At 44.7% G+C, this 20701-nt stretch overlaps 1 protein-coding gene across 8 annotated transcripts in view; it reads right to left on the bottom strand.

The window, feature by feature from the left end:
• Positions 1–20701, bottom strand: part of TNIK (TRAF2 and NCK interacting kinase) — a 362683-nt gene that overhangs the window by 86532 nt on the left and 255450 nt on the right. For all 8 annotated transcript variants that reach the window (XM_032484363.1, XM_014562072.2, XM_006188085.3 and 5 more), the window contains 5 exons: positions 18771–18825; positions 16718–16796; positions 9285–9460; positions 4560–4626; positions 1069–1273 (listed from right to left, as the gene is read on the bottom strand). In XM_032484363.1, the coding sequence (XP_032340254.1) occupies positions 1069–1273; positions 4560–4626; positions 9285–9460; positions 16718–16796; positions 18771–18825 (582 nt within the window). The remainder of the gene's footprint in view (positions 1–1068; positions 1274–4559; positions 4627–9284; positions 9461–16717; positions 16797–18770; positions 18826–20701) is intronic.

The raw sequence follows: 20701 nt of genomic DNA, 5'->3' as shown, positions 1-20701 counted from the left end.
AACTGTAAAATTACTACCCCATTACCGTGCACTTAGTGAACCTTTCATCTGCCATCCAACTTCCTCAACAGCTATGGTCTCTCAGTTTCCTAATTGTCTAGAGGCTTTGATTTATCTGGCAGAAGGAAGGAGGCCCTGGACCAAAGTTCTGTGAAGGAGGTTTTAATAAACGTCTGAAAGACGACACGAGTGAGAGCCTGGCCCAGGACAAGCCAGGCAGGAAAGTGCGGCTGGCGGTATGGGTTCCCACACAGATGACAGCACGCCTATTGGTGAAGGCAAGTTTTGCTAGAAAGCTGCAGGACAGGCCCTGGGTACCAAGGCGTGTGTGCAAAGACTTGTGAAATGCTTTCTCCAGTGTTCAGAAGAATAACCAAGGAGTAGTGATAGTCAGTCCCTGTTTTTCCATACTTGGCACTTCACTTCTCTGCCTACTCACTGTGGTCTAGTTAACACCCATATTTCACCTCTCAGACATTGACTCATTTGTACATTAGTTCATTCATTTCATGAATATTTATGAGGCATCTACTGTGTGCTGGGCACTGTTTTAGACACTAACATCTAAATACATGACGTGGAGATAAGAGATAAAAGAGACAAAAAGAGATACAAAGGGATAAAACCCCCGCCCTCAAGGAGCTTACTTTCTAGTGGGGAGAGACAGACATGGAAGTATCTATGGATTACGTGTGAAGGTGATAACAGCTATTTGACCTAATAAAGCCTGGCAGAGTGACAGGACATGCAAGAGGGAGGGGCTGCGATTTTAAGTGAGGGGGTCAAGGAGGCCTCACTGAGAAGGTGATACCTGAGCAGGACCCGAAGGGGGTGAGGTCCCCACCAGCTTCTCGGAAGTGACCACACCAAGGCCACATCGCCCCAAGCAAGGGAAGTTCCCTGCTCGTAGGTGCACTTGGCCGCAAACTCTTTGTCAGTTCAAGCGCGTGCGCTCCATACAGGCTGTGGCCCTGACCTTACCGGTGGGATCCGGGCCCACGGCGGACCCCCACGAAGGGACCCCAGCCAGGAACTGTGGGACGCAGAGCGGGCGGAGCGGGTCCTCACCTCCTCCAGCCGCCGCCGCTGCTCCTTCTGCTCCTCGATGCGCTTCTGGCGCTCGGCCAGCAGCTGCCGCTTGTGCTCCTCGTTCTCCCGCTGCTGCTGCTCCAGCTGCTGCCGCCGCAGGGCCTCGGAGCGCTCCTTGTTGGCCAGCTGGAGCCTCAGGAAGTCCCGCCGCAGCGTCGACTCCCCGGGCAGGTTCAGAATGGAGCTGCGGGCAGGAGAAAGAGAGATCAGGCACCCGTGCGGGGCAGGGCCCTCGCTACCGAGGGTCCCCAGGAAGCAGAGCAGGGATGAGACCTCACCCACCTGCGGGGAAAGGCCACACGCTCAAGCCTGGGGTCTCAGATCCTCCGTTAACTCCACCTCTCACCCCACCACCCCGCGAAAGAGAGTCCAGGTAAGAGCCACGTGTTCAGCCTCCCCACCAGTGTGACTGCTGCATGCATGTGCTGTCTCCATCCCCACAGAGATGTCACATTCCTGGAGTCAGTGCTCCATCCCGGTTCTCTCCCGACGGTCCGCACTGTTCCCTCACCCTTGGGACCTCTGTGGCAAAGATCTGTTTCTAAGGACTTTAGTGAGTATGCAAGCGCTGAGCTCCAGACCAACTTATTTTCACTTTTAAGAAAGTCAAGAACTAAGCTAACAAATAAAAATGAACAATTGGGAGCAGCAAAGGAGGCTGTTCTACTAAGTCGGGTCTAGTGTTCACACCCACGTCACCTCCTACAACAGCTCAGGCTACAGACTCCTTGGTTCTGCCCAGCAGCCCAGCAAGAAGGCGGGAAGTGGCTCCTGCTTGTTCATGTTGACTTAGCCCTTTTAATCTTCCTGGCAGCTTCCACTTGAAATACATCCACTAAATAATTATTGAGTACCCACTATGTGTCAGGCACTATTACAGGCTCTAGCGGGCATAGCTGTAGCTAAACAAATTCTCTCTCGAGTTATTTTCTTGTGGGGAAGTGAGACAGACAAATAATTAGACAGGCAAATTATTACAAATAATGTAACTTCAGATATTAATAGTCTACAGAAGACAAAAATTAGTGTAATAGTTTAAGAGTGACAGTGGCAGGGCGCTGAGATAAGGATGAAGGGTCCTGCTTTAGATGGGGTGGTCAGGGAAGACCTCTCGGAGAAGGTGACAGCTGGGCTAAGCCCCAAATGACGCAGAGTCAGTCACAGGAAGAGGCAGGGGAAGAGCCTTCCACGCAGAAAGGAAGGCAAGTTTAGGGGGTCTGTTGTGGGAACAGACGTGGCCTTTTTGAGGGACTGAGCCCCAGGTGGTCTTCCCAGTGGCACAGGAGGAGGTCAGGATAGCGCGGGGAGGGCAAAGCGTGTGGCCGTGGGAGCCACGCATGGAAAGCTTATTAGCAGGAGAGCAACATGATCAGATTTGTTTGGCCGCTGCATAGATGATATTCTGCAGGGGGTACCAGGGCAAGCAAGGCCACCAGCTTGGCTGCTACTGCAGGGACTGGCCAGGTGGGGATGGAGGCTGGGAAAAGCATCTGGGGCAAAGTTAATGAAACCTATTGAGGCATCAAATGTGTGGAGTGAGGGATGACTTGCAGGTTTTTCCTTGGCATCTGGGCTATGGTGGTGATGCAAACTGGGATGGGGAATGACTGGGGAGGAGCAGGTTTGGTGGTTGAGCCGGGAATTATTCTGTCTTAGAGAGTGGATAGTGTGCTATGTGAGATACTGCTTCAAAATGACATAAAAGGCTCCATTCGTAGACCGTGTTTGGATTCTACTAATGAGCCTCCTTTGAAACCTACAGCCTTTGTGTAGAACTCTACACCACCCCCAACGGCAGGCTCACCTACTCAGGCCACGTGCTCTGTGCAATGAGGTGGTGGGGCTCAGGGAACCCAGCCTCACATGCACACAAGGATGCGCCATTAATATTAACTGATGTTGAATCAGTGTCAGGAGACCTGAGCTGTATTAGTGACTCAATCATTAACTTGATGTGTGACTTGGTAGCCACTGTTGGGCTGTTATCCCATTTCAAAAATGAGATAACCGCTGTCCCTTTTTACCTTTCAGGATTTCGAAAAGATTAATTAAATGTGTACATAAAACAGGACTTGGAACATAGTCTTCAATGTGATATAATGACATGTTACAATCAGAGAAGTACTAAAGGATGGCTAGGTCACCCACTAAGTGACTCCTAACATGTGGTTTAGCAAGTGTTAGTTAAGACGAGGTTCTCAGTTCCACATAGAAGGGCTGACACGACTGTCAGGTGAGCTTTGGATAGATGGCATACAACTGCTCAGAAAGTAGGGCATTTGGTCCTCTCCCTTACAAGAATGTTCATTTTCCATGTCACTCCTTGGCAGTCATCATCTTTATGCAGCTAAACTGGGGGTGGCGACATGTTAAGTATCCAGATGGAAGGAAAGCATTCTCCTTGTCTTTGACCTTGAAAATTTCTGTAGCAGGTGAAGAGAGAAAAACTGATGGTCCTGTAAGCCCAGTGCCAGCCTCTTCCAGTAGTTTTAGCAATAATCCAGCCTGGTGGGTCTGAATTAGCCCAGAAAAAGAACACACTAGCTCGTTCTAGCAGCGTGGCTGAGCTGGCCCTTTCCCTGGTTCCGAAGCTCTGCCCAGTGGTACAGGAACTGTTCCTTCATGAGTACAGGGGTCCTCTCCTTAGATGGCTAGAAGATGGGGACCCGCATACCCCAGGGACCCTCTTGCTTTGTCCATTTTTTCCAACAGCTCTCACTTTGTATGTACAGTGTACCCAGAGTGGTGTGTAGGCCTGTGCCCCTGGACTCACCAAGCTGCTGTCAGCTGAATGCTCTTACAAAAGGGAAATCCTGGCAGTGTGGGCACACTGGCATTAATTATTTATAAACACAGACCAGGAGAAAGTCAGTGTCAAAGTCAAGTGAAATTCAAAACGTAGGGATGATCATAAAGCAGCACTAGGTTCTGGGGTCCAACATGTGACAACAGGAGTGGGCCTGGGAGCTTCTATTTAGGGTTCACCTCTAGAGTGTAATCTGATTTCCTGGAAATTGTTTCCTCTTGGATTAGGCTGTGGTGAAAATACCATGGCATGTGACAAGGACAGTGGCTGCCTAAATGTCTCCAAGGTATGAAGTAATGGATTGGACTGAATAACTCAAGCCCCAAAGTACCACTTAGGTCTCCAGAAAGTGGCAGTTTTAGGTACTGTTAGACCTGTATTACCCAGATAATTGCCTGCTACCCACTCTACACATTACATACATGAGAAAACCAGGAAATAAATCTTGGAAAACCCCATAAAGAATGTGCTGATTTCCATGTTCTCTTAAAAATCTGCCTAGGGAAATTTTCCCAAATTAATAAGTATGCTTCTGGACAATAAATTAAATCAGATCACTCTGCTGGATTCTTAAAAATGAACCTATAAATCAAAAGGATGTGAATTCCACACAACCACAATTCAGAATGTGCGAAGGAGAAGCCGGCCTTGCTCGCTCTCCTACCTGGGCTCTCCTGAGTCGTTCTCCTCCTCTTCCTCCTCACTCCCGCTGTACTCATACTCCGTCTCATCTAAAGAGAGACTCACAGAATGTTAGTGCACAGAAAGGTGCCACAGCTCAGTAAAGCCACCCCTCATTTTACATACAAGTAAACCGAAGCCCAAAGAGTTGGTCTTCATGCTGACTTAGGACAAGCTCCAGGCCTCCTGACTTGTGATCCAATAGTTCCCACCAGCTCGATTCAAGCACATGGAATTAACATCCAAGACCGTCCCACCTGACTCTGTAGAGATCGCTCCCTGATGCGCAGCATTCACATGAAGGCAAGGAACTAAAAAATAACTCTTCGGTTTGTATTAATGTCCATTATAGGGCCACATAAATCAATCTTTTATTGGCCCACTGTTAACTTATTAACAGTATGAATCACTTTTTAAGTAGGACTTTTTTCATGACTCAGACGGACTCAGAAATTGCCTTTAGATATCCAACAGAAAGAAAGTTTTGACAACACATGTTATTAAAAACATAGGATTAAATGTGTTTTGATTGACCCACAGGGGACATTCATTTAACTCACTAGTATGTTAAGCAAGTTAACATGCAATAATGAGTAAGACTGAGTCTTTGCTTTGGAGGAGATTAGAATCTAATGGGCAGATATACAAGTAAAGCGGGAGGGGACAGCTCAGTGGTAGAGCATGTGCTTAGCATGCAGGAAGTTCTGGGTTCAATCCCCAGTGCCTTCATTAAATAAATAAATAAATAAACCCTAATTACCTCCCTCATACCAAAAAAAAAGAAAAGAAAACTGTCCTTGGGGGTGGGAAGGGACAGACTGGGAGTTCAAGATTTATAGATACTGACAGGGTATATATAGAATAGATAAACAAGTTTATACTGTATAACAAGGGGGAAATAATATTCAAGATCTTGTAGTAGCTCACGGTAAAAAAGAATATGAAAACAAATATATGTATATTCATGTATGACTGAAAAATTGTGTTGTACACCAGAAATTGACACAATATTGTAAACTGACTATAACTCAAAAAAAAAAAAAAAAGATATACAAGTGAATATTCAGGGTCTACACGATTAGGAAGAAAGAGAACTAATCTTATCGGGTATCGCCCATGCCAGTCACTATGCCATACACTTATGTTCTCTCATTTACTTCTCATAACAATCCTTTAACATAATGCCCATTTTCCAAGCGAAGATACTGAGATTACACATGGTTAAGTAATATGACCAATGTCATCTCAACAAATCTGAGATTTGGATTTAGAATTCAATCCAGAATTTTTCCAACTTTAAAATTAGTGCTCATTTTCACATATTATATACTAAATACAAGTACATAAAAAGAGCAATGAGATATTAGAGAAAGGAGCAGCTCAGTCCACGGGTTATGATAGGGGAGGGGAACAGTGACATCTTTGAGGAGGAAATGAGCCAGATCGGAAGGTGAGTAGCCCTTTTCCAGGCAGATGGCAGCTGAACATGGTGGGAAAGGGACATTCTAAGCAATGCAGCCACCTGAGTAAGGCTGACGATATTACAGTGCATGAATGTTCAGGAAACACTGAGTCGTGAGTGGCTAGATGTCTGGTGTGAGGAAGCAGATGGAGCGAGAAAGGCCAGCAGGTCTGAGGTGGCTTGCCGATCTTTAGATACACCATGCTGAGGACTTTTCTGTGGGCAATGGTGAGCCTTTGGTGGAGCTTTTCATTTTAAGCAAGAGACAGTGTCTCAGTGCTGTCATTCCTTCATAGCTGTGGGTTAGTAATTACAACTTTGAAGACATTGGTGCACCCAGAAAAAAGAACTGAAACTGCAATTTGGTTATGTTACCACCAGGAGGCAGCAGTCACATGATGAGAACTGTTGAATTTGATCATAAACATTTTGCTTTCCACACTATTTAGCCATTAAAAGGATGATGAAAGGAAGCCAAAGCATAATGATTTCAAGTGTACTTCTAAAAATATTTTTAAAAAATTTAAAAATTAAAAAAAAATAAATATAAAAATTAGCTCCATATATTTAGATATGTATGAAGTTTGCAGGCTACTTATTTTTAAAGTATTATTTCACCAAAATGTAAGTAACCTTCATAAAGTGTTTCAATATTCCACATTGAAAGCTTAATATTCCAGACTTTTCAGAAATGAATCAACAGAGAGTTCAAAGTAAAATGCAGAAATGTTATCTAGTAAAGTAAATTATAGCAAGGAAAAGCAGCACACAATTAATTATTTCTACTCTCTAGGGTAAGACCTTCATTTGTCAGGCTTCTCAACTGTATTACTTCACCAGAATCTGGCATGATTGCTTTTATATTACTGGCTTAAATTAGCATGTATCAACATATCTGAAGGAAACAATAATAGCAGATTAAAAAAAAATCACAAAGCAGTGCCCAATTAAAATTATTTGAGTCTACCAAAAGCTGGTCTTCGAGCTACAAAGAGAGTGAAAAAGTATTAGAAAGAGCAAATTAAGTCATTGAATCAAACTGAGCAGTTGGAATGAGGTCTCATTTGAGCAATACTCTTTCCTGGGGAGCAGACAAAAAAGACGGCAGTGGGTGGCTCTAAGCCTAACAGAATTAGGTTCCTTCAGTCCCTGTGCAACTCTGGGGTATACCTCCTACCAAGAACCTTACTCTTCTACTCTGCAGAGAAGGAGCACACTCAGAATAGTCTGTTTTCATGGAGTGATGAGTTCAGAATCACATTTTAAGAGTTTGTGCCCCGCCAAATGTGAAAACACCCAAGGTACAAGCTTTACTCATTCTTACAGGTCAGTGGCAAAGAGGTCACACGATCTCAGAAAATAACCTTGAATAGTACTGAAAAATTATAGGCCAATAAAGAATCGTCTAAATAAGAATAGCTTATGTTTATTGAGTACATCGATGTGCCAGATGTTGGATGAAGCATTTTATATGCACAATCTCATTTAATCTTTGCAACAATGCCTACCATACTAATTATTATTGGACCCCTACTCCCATTTTAAAGCTGAGAAAACTGAGGTGAAGTTCACACAACTATTTAGGGGTAGAAGTAGAGAATTTGAACTGAGAATTGGAGCCTGAAAACAAGAGCTCAAGCACCTCACCGACTCTATATCCCTACAGCAAAATACGTTTCCTTTCTAGAGAAGTCGGCCTTTAATGGCTGCGTGTCTGACACACTGCCTTAGATTCTTCCCTTTAAAATTCTGACTTCCTGGAGTGGCCCAAGACCACTATTAATAACCAGCAGTTGGAAAAACCAGCACTTTGGGACCCTGACGTATCTATGTCTCTCCATGCCTGGGGCCTCCAGCGTGGGCTGCCCTCCCAGCTCCTTGGGTTCTGATTGACACCTCACCCCTCTCCACCCACTAACAACTGGAGATGAGCCTCCTTTTTGGTTCAGAACCTCCTGCTCTTGAGTCTAATCCGATCATACTATTTTCCTGAGTCCCCGAGGCTGGCTGTAAAGAAAAAACTCTTCCCTTGAACTTTCATGGAGGGTTGCTCCTCCTCCTCTCACCTCTGCCGATCTTACCTCTGCCCAGTCTTGACTCCTACACTGCTTACTGCTCCCCCTTTAGGACCCTGCTCATACCTTGCCACATTACAGATAATAACTGCAGAGGCAAAGGCGAAGGGAAAGTCAAATGAAAGAAGAGCACCCTCTGTCCTGTGCTGCCCACCACCTGGATCGTGAAGAACAGAGGAGAGAGGTGGCGAGGACAGAAGCGGGGACGAGCTTCACCACATACCTCCCACCCTGGTCCCTGGCCTTCCCCCGACCCTCCACTCCCCATGTGCTTCGTGCCCACCTGGCCTGGCCGGCCCCATCCTGACTCCTCGCTGTCAGCCCGCCAGCTGCCCCCTCCTGCTCCCACCAGGGAGCTGTCACCCCGTCTGTTCTCTGCAAACCCCGCCTCCTTCCCATTCTCAACCTTCCCTACCTCCAAATCCAACTAGTCATAAAACCTGCCCCAGACCACGTGTGTTTTCACCTCCGTCAGGATGCTGGTTAACGACTGTTGAGTCTCTATTCAAACAGCTTGGGCTCAGCCCCCAGACCTCAAGTTTGGAATCATGTCCTTTCTGACGATGCAGTGAAAGGACAATGCGGTATTAACAGCTAGAGCCATAAGAGGTTTTGAACTTACAAAATAAAGAAATACATTAAATAATCTTCCAGCTCAAAATGGGCTGTTCCGTACAGCAACCTCTTTTCCATCGCTGTGACTATCAGAAGAGTCATTCTGACTTCCAAATAACTCAATTAGAAGTGAACACAAAAAATTCAGAGCACAGAAACTTAAATGGCGAAGAATGCCAGGAATGAAAAATGTCAACTCAAAGTTTTTTTTTAAGGGTTGCCTGTCTTCTGTAGATTTTTAGTCTTTGAAACATGAATATTCATTTGAATTAAGAAAATCCTTTGTCATATTAAACCACTTCATAGTTTCACTCAACACGACTTTTTGTTGGGTGCCTGGGAAAGGTAATGTCTCTCGCAGTTCTTTCATGAAAGACTCCATCTTGGCAGTCTCGCTCCACTGATGCCCACAGGCTATGATCCCAGAGGCAGCCCTACACACTAAAGAACAAGGCAGGCCTGTCTGAAATCCCCACAGTCCCCTCCGGATGCATTGAGAGCCCGTGACTCACTCTGTTTTTCATTTCCCTTGCTGAAATACAAATGTGCTCCTCACCTTTCTCTCCTCGCTTCTTCTTTGTTCTATCAATATGGTCCTTGAGTTGAATGCGGACCTGTCGTTCATTAGGTTGGTCTCGTATAAATGGATGCTTCATCAGCTGTTCTGTTGCTGGTCGCTGGCTGTGATTCTTTACCAAGCAGCTCTCAATAAATGACTGGAATTTTTTTGACCTGACAAACAAAAGAGATGAAACCGTAGATAAGAAGACAATCCAAGAAAAAGCAAATTGATATTTTCTGAAATACTAGAATGAAAAAAAAAAGGTGGGGGGTGGGGATAAATCCGATCAGCTACGTAGGGATCAACCAATCACGAGGTAGGTCTGGTTCTCTATCAGGTACAATGGGGTCCAAAGGCATCATTACCATTAATACACAGTTCAGGCACTGCACGGTAGTTACATACATGACAATGTTTAATAGTTTATATGTAATATCACACAGACCAGTAGGCATGAAAGAAGAGGAAGACCCCAATGGGTGTCATACCTGGAAGGTCTATTGGAATGAGGGAAATAGAGCTGAGCCTTAAAAAATTAGGAGAAAATCACTCTTGGGAAAGGATAGTTCAGGGAGGTAGGAAATCAGTGAAACACTAAAGCTGGGATTGAGTGTCCTATATGTCGGGGGACACTGAGGTGAGCTGTCTGAACAAGGCAGGAAACACAGGCTGGGAGAAGTAAAACCAGGGTTAGATAGGTAAGGGGGAGTACATTTTTGTAGAAATGAGCAAGATTCTTAGATGGTAAAAAGAACTTGATTAGGGAAATTTTCTAACTGGAAATTTTGGGATCATTTTTGAACTTTGCTTTCCAACGAATAAAAACAGGATGTCTGAGTATGTTTGCTATCAAATCCATGGATTTGGAAACTTAACTTTAAGGGACTTATTTTATACACAGAAGCAAATTTATCTTCTTCTAGAAAGGCGCCATTTCCTCAGAGACGAGCTCTGAAGGGACAGGGGAAAGCTGGTGAGAGACACCAGCGATTAGGGCACAAGTCCACAATGTGGTAGGAATTAATGGTGGACTTTAGCTCTGATTCACGAGTTGGGCATGCATGTTCTGGCTGAAAGTTCCAAGAATTTGTCACGCATCATAAATAATTAAGCTCTTGACTCTATAACATGCCTTTCTGAGGTGCTCCACTGTCAGCAAGGCACATCACTGGATGTCAACTCAGAGACCTTGGGAGAACCCTGGTCACCCTCCTAACTGTCCCCACCCTTCTCAGGAATGAAGCCATTTTGTGCTCTCTGTCGCCCTCCCATGGCGCACTGGAGAGTTACAGGAGCGGGTCCCCAGAGAAGCTTTTCCAAGCGCCCCAGCAGGTCCTAATTGTGTCTTTGGGTCTGAAAGGTGTCCTCACCACACAGAACACAATGGTGAGCATGTTCTTCAAGATTCAGCTGTGAGAGGGCCCTGGTATATGCACCACTCTCCACTGCTGCCCAGGTCAATTCACTTTCTCACTTTACTCCATGTTTTCAAAGCAGTACTGAATTATCAGTAGTTTTTTCCTCCTTAAATTTCTATGCTATGTTCAAGATTTGACATTATTTTACATGCCCGGGGTCGGCCTGGGACGAATCAGGATTGGCAACACAGTGGACTAGAAACAGTTCAGCAGGATGGACATTCTAAGCACCTCCCATTAAGTCCTTCAGCCAGAACCCCTGCCTCCTCCACACTGGAAATTCTCCCCATGGCTGGGATGTGCCTGAGTCATCTTCGTGTCGTGAGCACAACTCGTGTCTGACAAATGAATGCGTGCATGAATGGTTATCAGATGAAAGTTCTAGATAAGAGCTGTAATGCGGCTACCTTTAAATCCGTGCTTGTGAGGACGGGGGGAGGGCTTGGAAAGAAGAACTACTGAATACGCTTTCTTTCTGTCCATCACCTTAATCTGTGGAGGCACTACTGTGGTATTATCTAAGGAGGGAACTTGCAAAAAAAAAATAATGTCCTAAGGAATAAAGTGAATAAAGTTAACCTATAAACAAGCAGACACACTCCACACAGTACTCTACTAGGTAAAAAATCAGTACTAAAAAGATGAGAACAAAAACAAATTAAGACAGGAAGCTATTAAATATTCACCAGGAATGCAAATAGCAGTTCTCTTTTTTCTGCTTGCCACGAGAAGGAAGAGATTGCTTTTTATAAAGTGCTGAACTATTCATTAGGGGATGATACATAAAAGAAATCACACCAAATTTAAAAATAATATCCAGACTTAATCGACTGTACATTCCATTCCCCAATACTGACACCTAACAAAAGTCATAGACATCTTCAGGATGAGAGAGTGTTCAGGGAGTTGAATGGAACCGGCTATAGCACAGATTCCTTTTTTCCAGAGTCTCTCCTGGAGGGAAGAAACCTCAAGAGACATTCAAGAGAATATCTTTGGCCCAAAGGATCCGCAAAGCTGGCAGATCTATAAACCTGGCAGTCTCTCCCACGTCTCCTTCAAACGGTTCTGCTTGAAGAGAAAATAATGCTTCCTTAAAACAAATCTTCAAAGAAAGATTCATTGTCTCTTATTTAAGTTAGCCGACCAGGAATCGATTTGCTTAATTACACATTTAATTAAAAGTAAAAACACTATATTGAGCACCACCTGACTCTTGGCCGAGAGGCCTGAGGGACTTAAAGGACCTTTATGTAACTTTATTGTTTCAATCTTGGCTGCCCATAATTTAGTTCTGTCTCTTACAGAAAAAAAAAAAAAGCCCAAGATTTATATTACTAATTTCCCAAGGGTTGGCATGGAGAGATAAATGTTAGCGATTGGTGCTTACAGTCTGAGGCCCTAGATCTTCTCATATCGGTGTCACTGAACACTTAATCTTACCAGATTTTTCCTGTTTACATATTAAATTGTGTTAGAGGAATTAAAAATGCCTGAAGGATTATTACATTAACCACTATAACCGGCTGGGCTAAAAGTTTTTGGTAATCTTCAGACTCCCTAAATGCAAATGATCTTTAAAATTTTGCATTTGCCCAGAACTGCCCTTTTTTTTTTGTCTACTTCAGGGTCCATCATTTACTAATGGTGCAATTTTGGGCAGATTACTTAATTTCTCTGTGCCTCAGTTTCCCTGGCTGCAAATTGGGATATTGTTAACACTTAGCTCAAAAGACTGCTGCGATCTTTAAATGAGTTAACTCATGTGAAATCCTTAGAACCATGCCTGTTACATCATAAATGCTGTATGTGTGTTGCTATTATTGTTATTATTCTTCTTATTACTGCCATGACAATGTCCCAGCAGATCCTGACCATCACCAGGCTAACAGAACAGGAGGATCTGCCTTGAGGGCCAGGAGTAGAAATTTGAAGGTGTTTTTCCTCACTTGTGTTGAATCCAATAGCATAGAGTTCTTTAAAGGAATTATTCCACATACATTAGGAATAAATGCATTAGCAGGAAGTGTCAACAGGACCATTATCTCTGAGGACACTGCCAAAAAATGTTAAGTTTAAAAGTTTGTGTGGCAATTTTTGCTTTATTTTAAGTCCAAAGTCACACGACTGCTGGTAAATTCAGCCTATTTAAAGTATTTTTCTGATACTTCCTTTCTATTATCATTATTTTATTTAGAGCAGCACAAAGAACATTCATTTCCAAAACTAAAGTGCCTGATAGCCCAGCAAGAAGCAGAACTGGTGTTTCATAAAACAACAGAAGTGCTTGTAAGCTCCGGAGTAAAAGCAGAAGGCTTAGGGGTTCCAGACTGGCATGAGCCTGGGACACAGGATAAGCCAGGCAACCTCACCAGCCCCCAATCCTCCTCTGGAGCATGAGTGGTTTGGACCAGGAATCTTACACCTCTTTCCAGCGATAGGCAGTTAGGATTTTTCTCATGAGCTCAATCAAATGCTGCTTTGCCTTTGTGGGCTCTTCATATTTGAAGGGCATGTGGAAAGGACAAGGCTGACCATCTTTTGCAGGAACCAAGTCATCCCTGTCTTTCTCCAGAGACGCCTGGAGGGAAGCCACAGCATGGAGTACAGATGTGAGGGTGGGGAGCCAGGGTGAAGACCATGGGAAGAGAAGCGAGAGGCGATCTTTGGGAGGAGATGGTCCCCCGTGTGGGTTGAATCCGACTACACATAGAACAGGAGGAAGGGCAGGAGGAGAACATGGGAATTTGGTGACATGGAGACAGAGGTGAGAGCATCCTTGTTCTCCTCTGACTTCACTGAGGTCCTAACCCTCCTGGAGACCTGAATGTCAGATGTCTGAGCATTGAATGGAGCCCTGACCACGCGACTTCCTTAGCTTCCAGAGGCTTCTTCGCGGTGGGGGAGGAAGGGCCAGATTCCTGCTCCCAGGGGTGCTTTCCTCTCCTCCCACAGGGAAAGGGACAAGGAGCAGTGCTACCGTCTTTCTTTCCCTAATATTACGGCTCAAGGGAAAAAGTGCTCACACTCAGGGGCTGGTATAGCTCTTTCTCTACCACTTTAACCTTGAACTTTAAGAGGCCAGATGGTGCAGCAGAAAGTATGTGGGCTGTGATCTCGGGAAACGAAGGCTGTGCAAGGAGAGTAACCCACCTAAGCCTCAGTCTCTCTCCATAAAGTGAGGCCTTGGTTACGGTTACGGAGAAAACGGTTACCATGCGATAATACGAAATCATGTGCGTGAAACTTCTGAAAACTGTAAAGCACTGCAGAATTGAAAGAATCTTTCATTCAATAAAAAAAAAGAGTAAATGTATAATTTACATAGGTATCTTACATTTGTATCTATCATAAATACACACACATATAAGTTGCTGAGTCTACAATATACATATGCTTTGTATGTCGTAGATTCAGTCCTGCTTCTAGGAAATGACCCTCAGCAGAATGCTTATAACGAAGAGTTCACTGCTGTCTCTGCCACAAGGGCGCCTCCCCGTGGTCATATGTTGGCATATACACCAGAAGCAGTGCACGTCATCTGAGAACTCAATTTAGGTCGAGAGTAGCTGGATATAAAAGAACATTTTGGAGTTTTGTTTCTTTTGGTGGGGGAGGAGGGGAAAAAAGGAAAAGAAAAATAGAAATATTCTACTTCCTCCCAAACCCTAACCTATTTTAAATCACTTTGAACCTGGTCTGAAGTGCCTAAACATTTCCTCTTAAAAACTGGAGTTCAGTTGCAGAAAATGAGGGTCTCAACAAGCGTCCGGTGGCGGGGGGGCTGCACAGCCACCTTTGTAATGGCTGGATTCGGAGTCAGAAAGGGCACTTTACCGGGGCTTTTGTCCACCCCCTCACCCCGCCTTGCTCTCAAACAGCGAGGTCCTCTTCCTTTCCTCTGCCTGCCAGTGTGGGGCCCGTGCTCCTAACTGCATCCTTCGTAGCCAGGCAAGGGTGTGCAAGGGGGCTGGGTGAGATGCAGGCGGCCCCGCCTCCTCACTGTTCCTGGACTGGTCCAGCTCCCTGTGGCATTATCAAAATTAGTTCTCATTGCCAAAGGTTTGAAGCAGGAAAGTCAGCCTGTATTTCCCCAAGTCTGTATTTCTCAAACAAGGTCAGTGCAGACTTGCTTCTTGGGAGCAGGGTGGACGAAAGCAGAAACTGTAGCACAAGGGCTGGTCAGTCACTCTTCTGAGGGCCCAGAATTGTCACACAAAGGGCGGTGCAGAGCAGGGTAAGAGGAAAGGAGGGCAAGCGTGGTGACCAACAGACTCCAGCTTCCGGGCTGGGGAGAGGCGGTGACCTGGACAGACGAACAAACGCTCACCCTCCAAGGGAGCAGGAGCCACTCAGCGGGGCAGAATCTCCGCACCTTTGTAAAAAAAGGTCAGAAATCTCCAAGTAATGCTCAATTGCCAGATTTTTTTAAGTCGAAAATTAACATAAATATTTCCGAAATGTGGTGTGTGGCCCCACTGTGCAGGGCAAACAGCACAGGTGTGGATGGTCAGTTTGTCCTCCGTGGAATAGCTTAGAACACCTGTCCAGCGGCAGTGAAGGCAGAGAAGGGAGGGAGGGAACAGGGCAGGTGAAGACCCTGGACACAGCAGGCCCCCCTGCCCCGGGAGACCTTGGCCTGAAGGACAAGCAGAAAGCTATCGGAGGGCTCTGCAGTGCCACTGACGCTTCCAGGGGACAGAACCGAGCCAGCTCCTCCCCAGGAGTCTGTTCCAGAAAGAAGGAATGAAGCAGGGCTTCTGGGCGCCTGTGGATCACGTGCTGTGTGGTACCCAATGGAAGGCTGTTGCTGGGGAGAGCGCGGTCGTCTCACACCACGGTGACCCACCGGAGAGAGGAGGGGGGATGCTCTGCCTCCTGGTTACCAATAGCAACCCTCACTCTCCCCCATGCAGCCCTCAGCAAAGAACTCTAAGGCTGTCGTCTCTCCTGGCTGTTCCCTTTCCCTCTCTCTGTGCTGCACATCTTTCTCTTGTTCTGCTGGGGTTGCTACATCGTTCCTGGCCAACAGTATTAATTAAGATTGCTCTCTGTATAGTGGAGGGCCTTGTCAAGGGCCTGATCACGAAGTGGTATGAAAAGGGGCAGGAGGGTCTTGTGCCTGCGTGCTCAGACTGCCTAGAATATGTCTTGAGAAAAGACAGGAGGTCATAAGTGGTCCACAAATTGGTGCCAGGGCAAAGGGAATCACATTCGAGAATGTATCAGGCAGGATACATCATATCCAAAGGGGGAAGGGAAGGAGCAATTAATTTTCGTTACAAAATGATAAGATAGAAACATTCTGACGTAAGTGCACAAAAAGTCAAAAGTCCAACTTCTGACCTAACCTGAAGAACTCTGTTCCCAAACTCCAATCAATCCTACACTAGTCACACAATTTTTACCACATCCTTACACCACCCATACAAGTATTTACTTGGCATTTTTCTTTAAATTAAGTCACTTTTTACATGAATTTGTTTATTAAATGGAAAGGTTATGTTACTGCCCAAAATAAGAAGCCACCGTCACCTGCCATAAAGTGAAATCAACAGTAAAAACAAAAATTATAAATGTTCATGCACAGAGCAGTGAAATCATCTTGCATAATACCAGGTGTGCATACATATTTAGGGAATTATTGTCTTAAGACACAGAAGGAAAGCCAGCTAGTCTAACGGGCTGATTCCCTAAACTATCACCCTTTCTGATGAAATGGTCTGCACTGCCAAGTTACTACTTGGAGTGAGAAATCCAAGCGTTTCCATGTCACTGCTTGGGTTCTGCTACCCATTTTAGCTAATGCTCCTTACCTTGAAGGTGTGATGATAAAGACTTACTGTGCAAACAGTAGGTACTTAATGTGTACTTTGAGACGAATGACAGCATATGGAAAATCACTCACCAAGTCTTGGTACCTATTAGTCTAACCCTGTCAGCAGGACCTAAGGATCTGAGCCATCCAAAAGAGAAAGCCTTGCCCTTAGCTCTGAAGACCAGACTCACCACTTCTTGGACTTCAGCCGAGGCGCTGGGTTCCGGGGGATGAGGAAGAGGGCTCTCATGGGGTGCATGTCACACAGAGCTGCAAGAGACCAAAACAAGGGCCAGCTCGGGTTAGGAGGCCAAACCCAGGCCTCGCCTGTCCTCGCTGTGCAGCCACTGCTGCCGATGCGCCCCGCTTCCAGGCACGACCATCGAGCAGAGGCAAAAGGTCATGAAGCTTCTGTTTCGTGACCATTTAAATAAGCTGATTACAGGAGTCTCCGAAAATCCAACATGTTTCAACTAGAAATTGTTAACATGTCTACTTTCATTTCATTTTCAAGGAAAACAAGTTAAAGGCTCAACAATCTTTGCATTTCTATATATAAACATCTAAGACTCACTGTAAACAACATCAAGATAACAACTACTATGGAGATGTACTTTTAATTAGTAAAATCTCAAGTCAGAAAATAAAAGATATTTTATAATCCATGGTCTATCTCTTATATATTGAAAACTCATCCAAATGCAAAGTTATCTACATGGTTTTTTAGAGTCTAAAACACTAGACCAGAAGGACATTCTCTCTGTATTTCCAAACACCTTGAATGGTTTTTCAGGCTTTTCATGATGGATTTTGGGGTTTTGTTTTGTTCAATGGCCCCAGGAAGACTGGAGGATTAAGGCCAAGAAAATCGGGCAGAAGAGTTACAAAAATATCTCAACTTGCAATATGATATTATCATTTATAGTGAAAATACTCATGCATTCTTATTTTAATAAAAATATTTCCCTAGTCTGCTTTTCAAACATCTGGGAGTATCTTTTCCTTTGTGCCTAGAATAAGAATATATTCTCCTGAAAAGCTAAAGGACTCGGTAGGTAGAAGTCTGTTTACTCCACTACTCATGAGGAATGATAATATGGCTTTAAGACTGCCATGTATTGTTTTTCCGCTTCATAAATGCCAATTAGAATTGCGGATGAGGGGAACTGTGTTGACAAACATTCCAAGTCAGTCATGCTGCAGATGAATTCTGTGAGTGAGAAATAAAAAGGTTATGATGACTTAAGGCTAAAAAGTCATGAGCACTAGGACCTATCATGCAAATAAGGGGCCTCTTTTGTTCAGGGTCCTCTGAAAAGCAGACCCCAAGCTGTTATTAAACATGGTAAGATATTACTGGGGGAAGTTCCTGCCTGAAAAGAAACAGAGAGGGAGCCAAAGGAGGCTGGGAGAGTTGTCAGATTGCCACACAAGTCATGGGAGTAAAGGTGAGAGGGAGAGAAAGTAGGTGGCAGTGTGCAAGACTGTCCTGTCAGGAAGCCAAGAGGGACACGAAAGAATGAAAGCTGCCTTTAAAGAAATCCTGCATCTTCCGGGAAAGGGTCCCTGCCGCTCTCGGTCCCTACTGGAGAGTGGCCCTTGGGAGGTGCAGCCTCCATGCCATCACGGCAGCCGCCCCTGGTCAGTTGCACCTCCTGCGTGGGGTCCCTGAGGCATGTGCGGGTGGCTACCTCGGGGCTGGTAGAGGCACCCTCCAGGGCCAGTACTTCAGATCTCAAGGAATTGGAGAGGTTCTCCAGGTAGCCAGAGCCTGGGCCACTCTGCCTCAAATAAGCAGGGAAAAATCTACAAATCTAAACATCAGTATTTTAATAGGAGTGAGAGCAAGTGGGTACAAGTGTTCACGTAACCTGTGCCCTGAAAATTGACTTTCAGTTTTCCTTACGTTGGCATTTATAGTCTTTGTGGTTTGGTCCCAGTTTTATGTTCGACAAAGAATAGTTCAGGAATAAACTACCCACTGGGTCTGTAAACAAACAAGACTCCTCAAAGTGTGCTTCCCTTCTCTTCCCTGTTTCCACTCATGAATACAAGAGCCTCACACCACTCTGAAATGAATGGATTCCCGGTTGATTTCAGACGACTATGCTCTCTAAATACGCCAGCTCGGATCCACGCAGGGCTCGGTGTAGCAGAAGGAAAGCCACTGCAGCTCCTGGCAAGGAAGCTTCGGTGCCCGCAGAGCAGACCAGCCACAGATCTCACCCTGAGGAAGGTACTTACGGGGAGCACCTTCTGCCATCTCAATAGCGGTGATTCCCAAAGACCACAAGTCACTCTGAAAAAGAAGGAAGGCACGACATATGTGTAAATGCAGTCGACAAAGGAGAACTTGGCTAAGCCTGGCAACTGCTTCAGAACTGCCTGTGGGAAAGCCATCAAGCCGTCTCTTTACAAACCTGTTTTGCCCACCAAGTTTGAAAGTGGGAACAGCCTCATTCACTTTTCATTGATAATACCTTTCATGGTGCTGGACGCATGGTGAGTTTTCAATAAATGTATGAAAAATGAATATAAGGTTTTAAAAATTATTTTACCACTAAAATTCCTCTATTGATTGAACCACATGAAATTGCTGCTATTCAACTCCTTTTAACACCATCACTGAGGTATAGTTGTCATATAATTAGCTGCGCGTATTTAAAGTGTGCCATTTGAAAGGGTTTGATGTGTGTGCGCACCTGTGAAACCTTCACCACAATCAAGACAGCAAACACATCCATCACCCCAAAAGGTCCCACTTGCCTCCTTTTAAAAATTTAAGAAAATATATTTACTTATTTATTTTAATTTGGGGGGAGGTGACTGGGTTTACTTACTTATTTATTTTCAGAGGAGGTACCAGGGACTGAACCCAGGACCCTGTGTATGCTAAGCATGCGCTCTACCACTTGAGTTACACCCTACCCCCGACTTGACCCTTTGTAGTCTCTCCTTCCTGGCTGTCCTGTCCCCAACCCCAGTTCCTGTTCCAAGGCAACCACTGATCTCTTTCTGTCCCTACGGACTAGTTTGCATCTTCTAAGTTGTATATAACATGAAATTCTCTGGATTCTTTCACTTAGCATAATGTATATAAGGTCCATCCACTTTGCAGCATTGCAGCGTGTTACTGGTACTTCAGTCCACTCACTGCCGAGCAGTGTTCCATCGTATGGATACACTACAATTTGTTTAAGCATTCTCTGGTTGATGGACATTTGGGTTGTTTTCAGGCAAGGCTATTGAAAAGAAAGCTGCTACACATACTCATGTACAAGTCTCTGTATGGATGTATGCTTTCATTTAAGTAAATACCTAGGAGAAGAATGGCTGGATCATACAATTGGTGTGTATTTATAGTCAATTGTTTTTAACCTACAAAAACAGCAATTTTGTATCATTTAATCAAATAAGATGAGGACAGCGAAGCTTTTGGATGGTGGTATTCTCTGATGTATCAGTGCTTAGAACAGAACCGGACACAGTTGTAGGTACTCGATATAGTTGCTGAATGAACGAACAGTATCTTTTATCTTCTAAGTAGACTAATATGTAAAACAGAAATCCTATACCCTTATATTATGGTCTTTCTTCATCCCATTCTGACTTTTATTCTTACCAGAATTTTCTGGGCTAATGCTTCCACCTTTACCTGTACAACCTCCATCTCTAACAACATGCCTCTCCCCTACTCTGTGTCTATGGCTCAGTCGTTTCTAAATATTGCGTAGGAGGAAAGCAAATCAAGAGATGGGAAATCCCCAAAAGATACTGCTGCTTCAGCTTCCCAGAACGTTGGTAAGAAAACACATGTAAAATTTGGTTCAATGGCCCACAGTCCTGATGAAGACTCACCCGCCTTTCATTTTAAATATACCCTGAGTTTTGGACATAATTCCAAATTCTCACCTGTAACCTCACTCAGATTTCAGACATCAAAGTTAAGTTTCCCTGCTATTCCCATCAAACAAATATCGTGGCCACACAGAAAGGAGAAGTAACTAGAAAAGAACTATGAAATCTACCCTGAGCCATTCCCTAGAACTAAACTCAGTATCCTGTGCGTGACACCCACACGTGTTCAGTATTTGGACCAAGGCCCATACAACTTTCTAGGGGATCTAGACTCTTGCCTAAAGTGCAGTCTACCTTAGAGCAGCTGGTGGGGGCAC

Source organism: Camelus ferus, chromosome 1, assembly GCF_009834535.1.
Source record: "Camelus ferus isolate YT-003-E chromosome 1, BCGSAC_Cfer_1.0, whole genome shotgun sequence".
Lineage (NCBI taxonomy): Eukaryota > Metazoa > Chordata > Mammalia > Artiodactyla > Camelidae > Camelus > Camelus ferus.
This window is presented reverse-complemented; position numbering and strand designations above follow the sequence as displayed.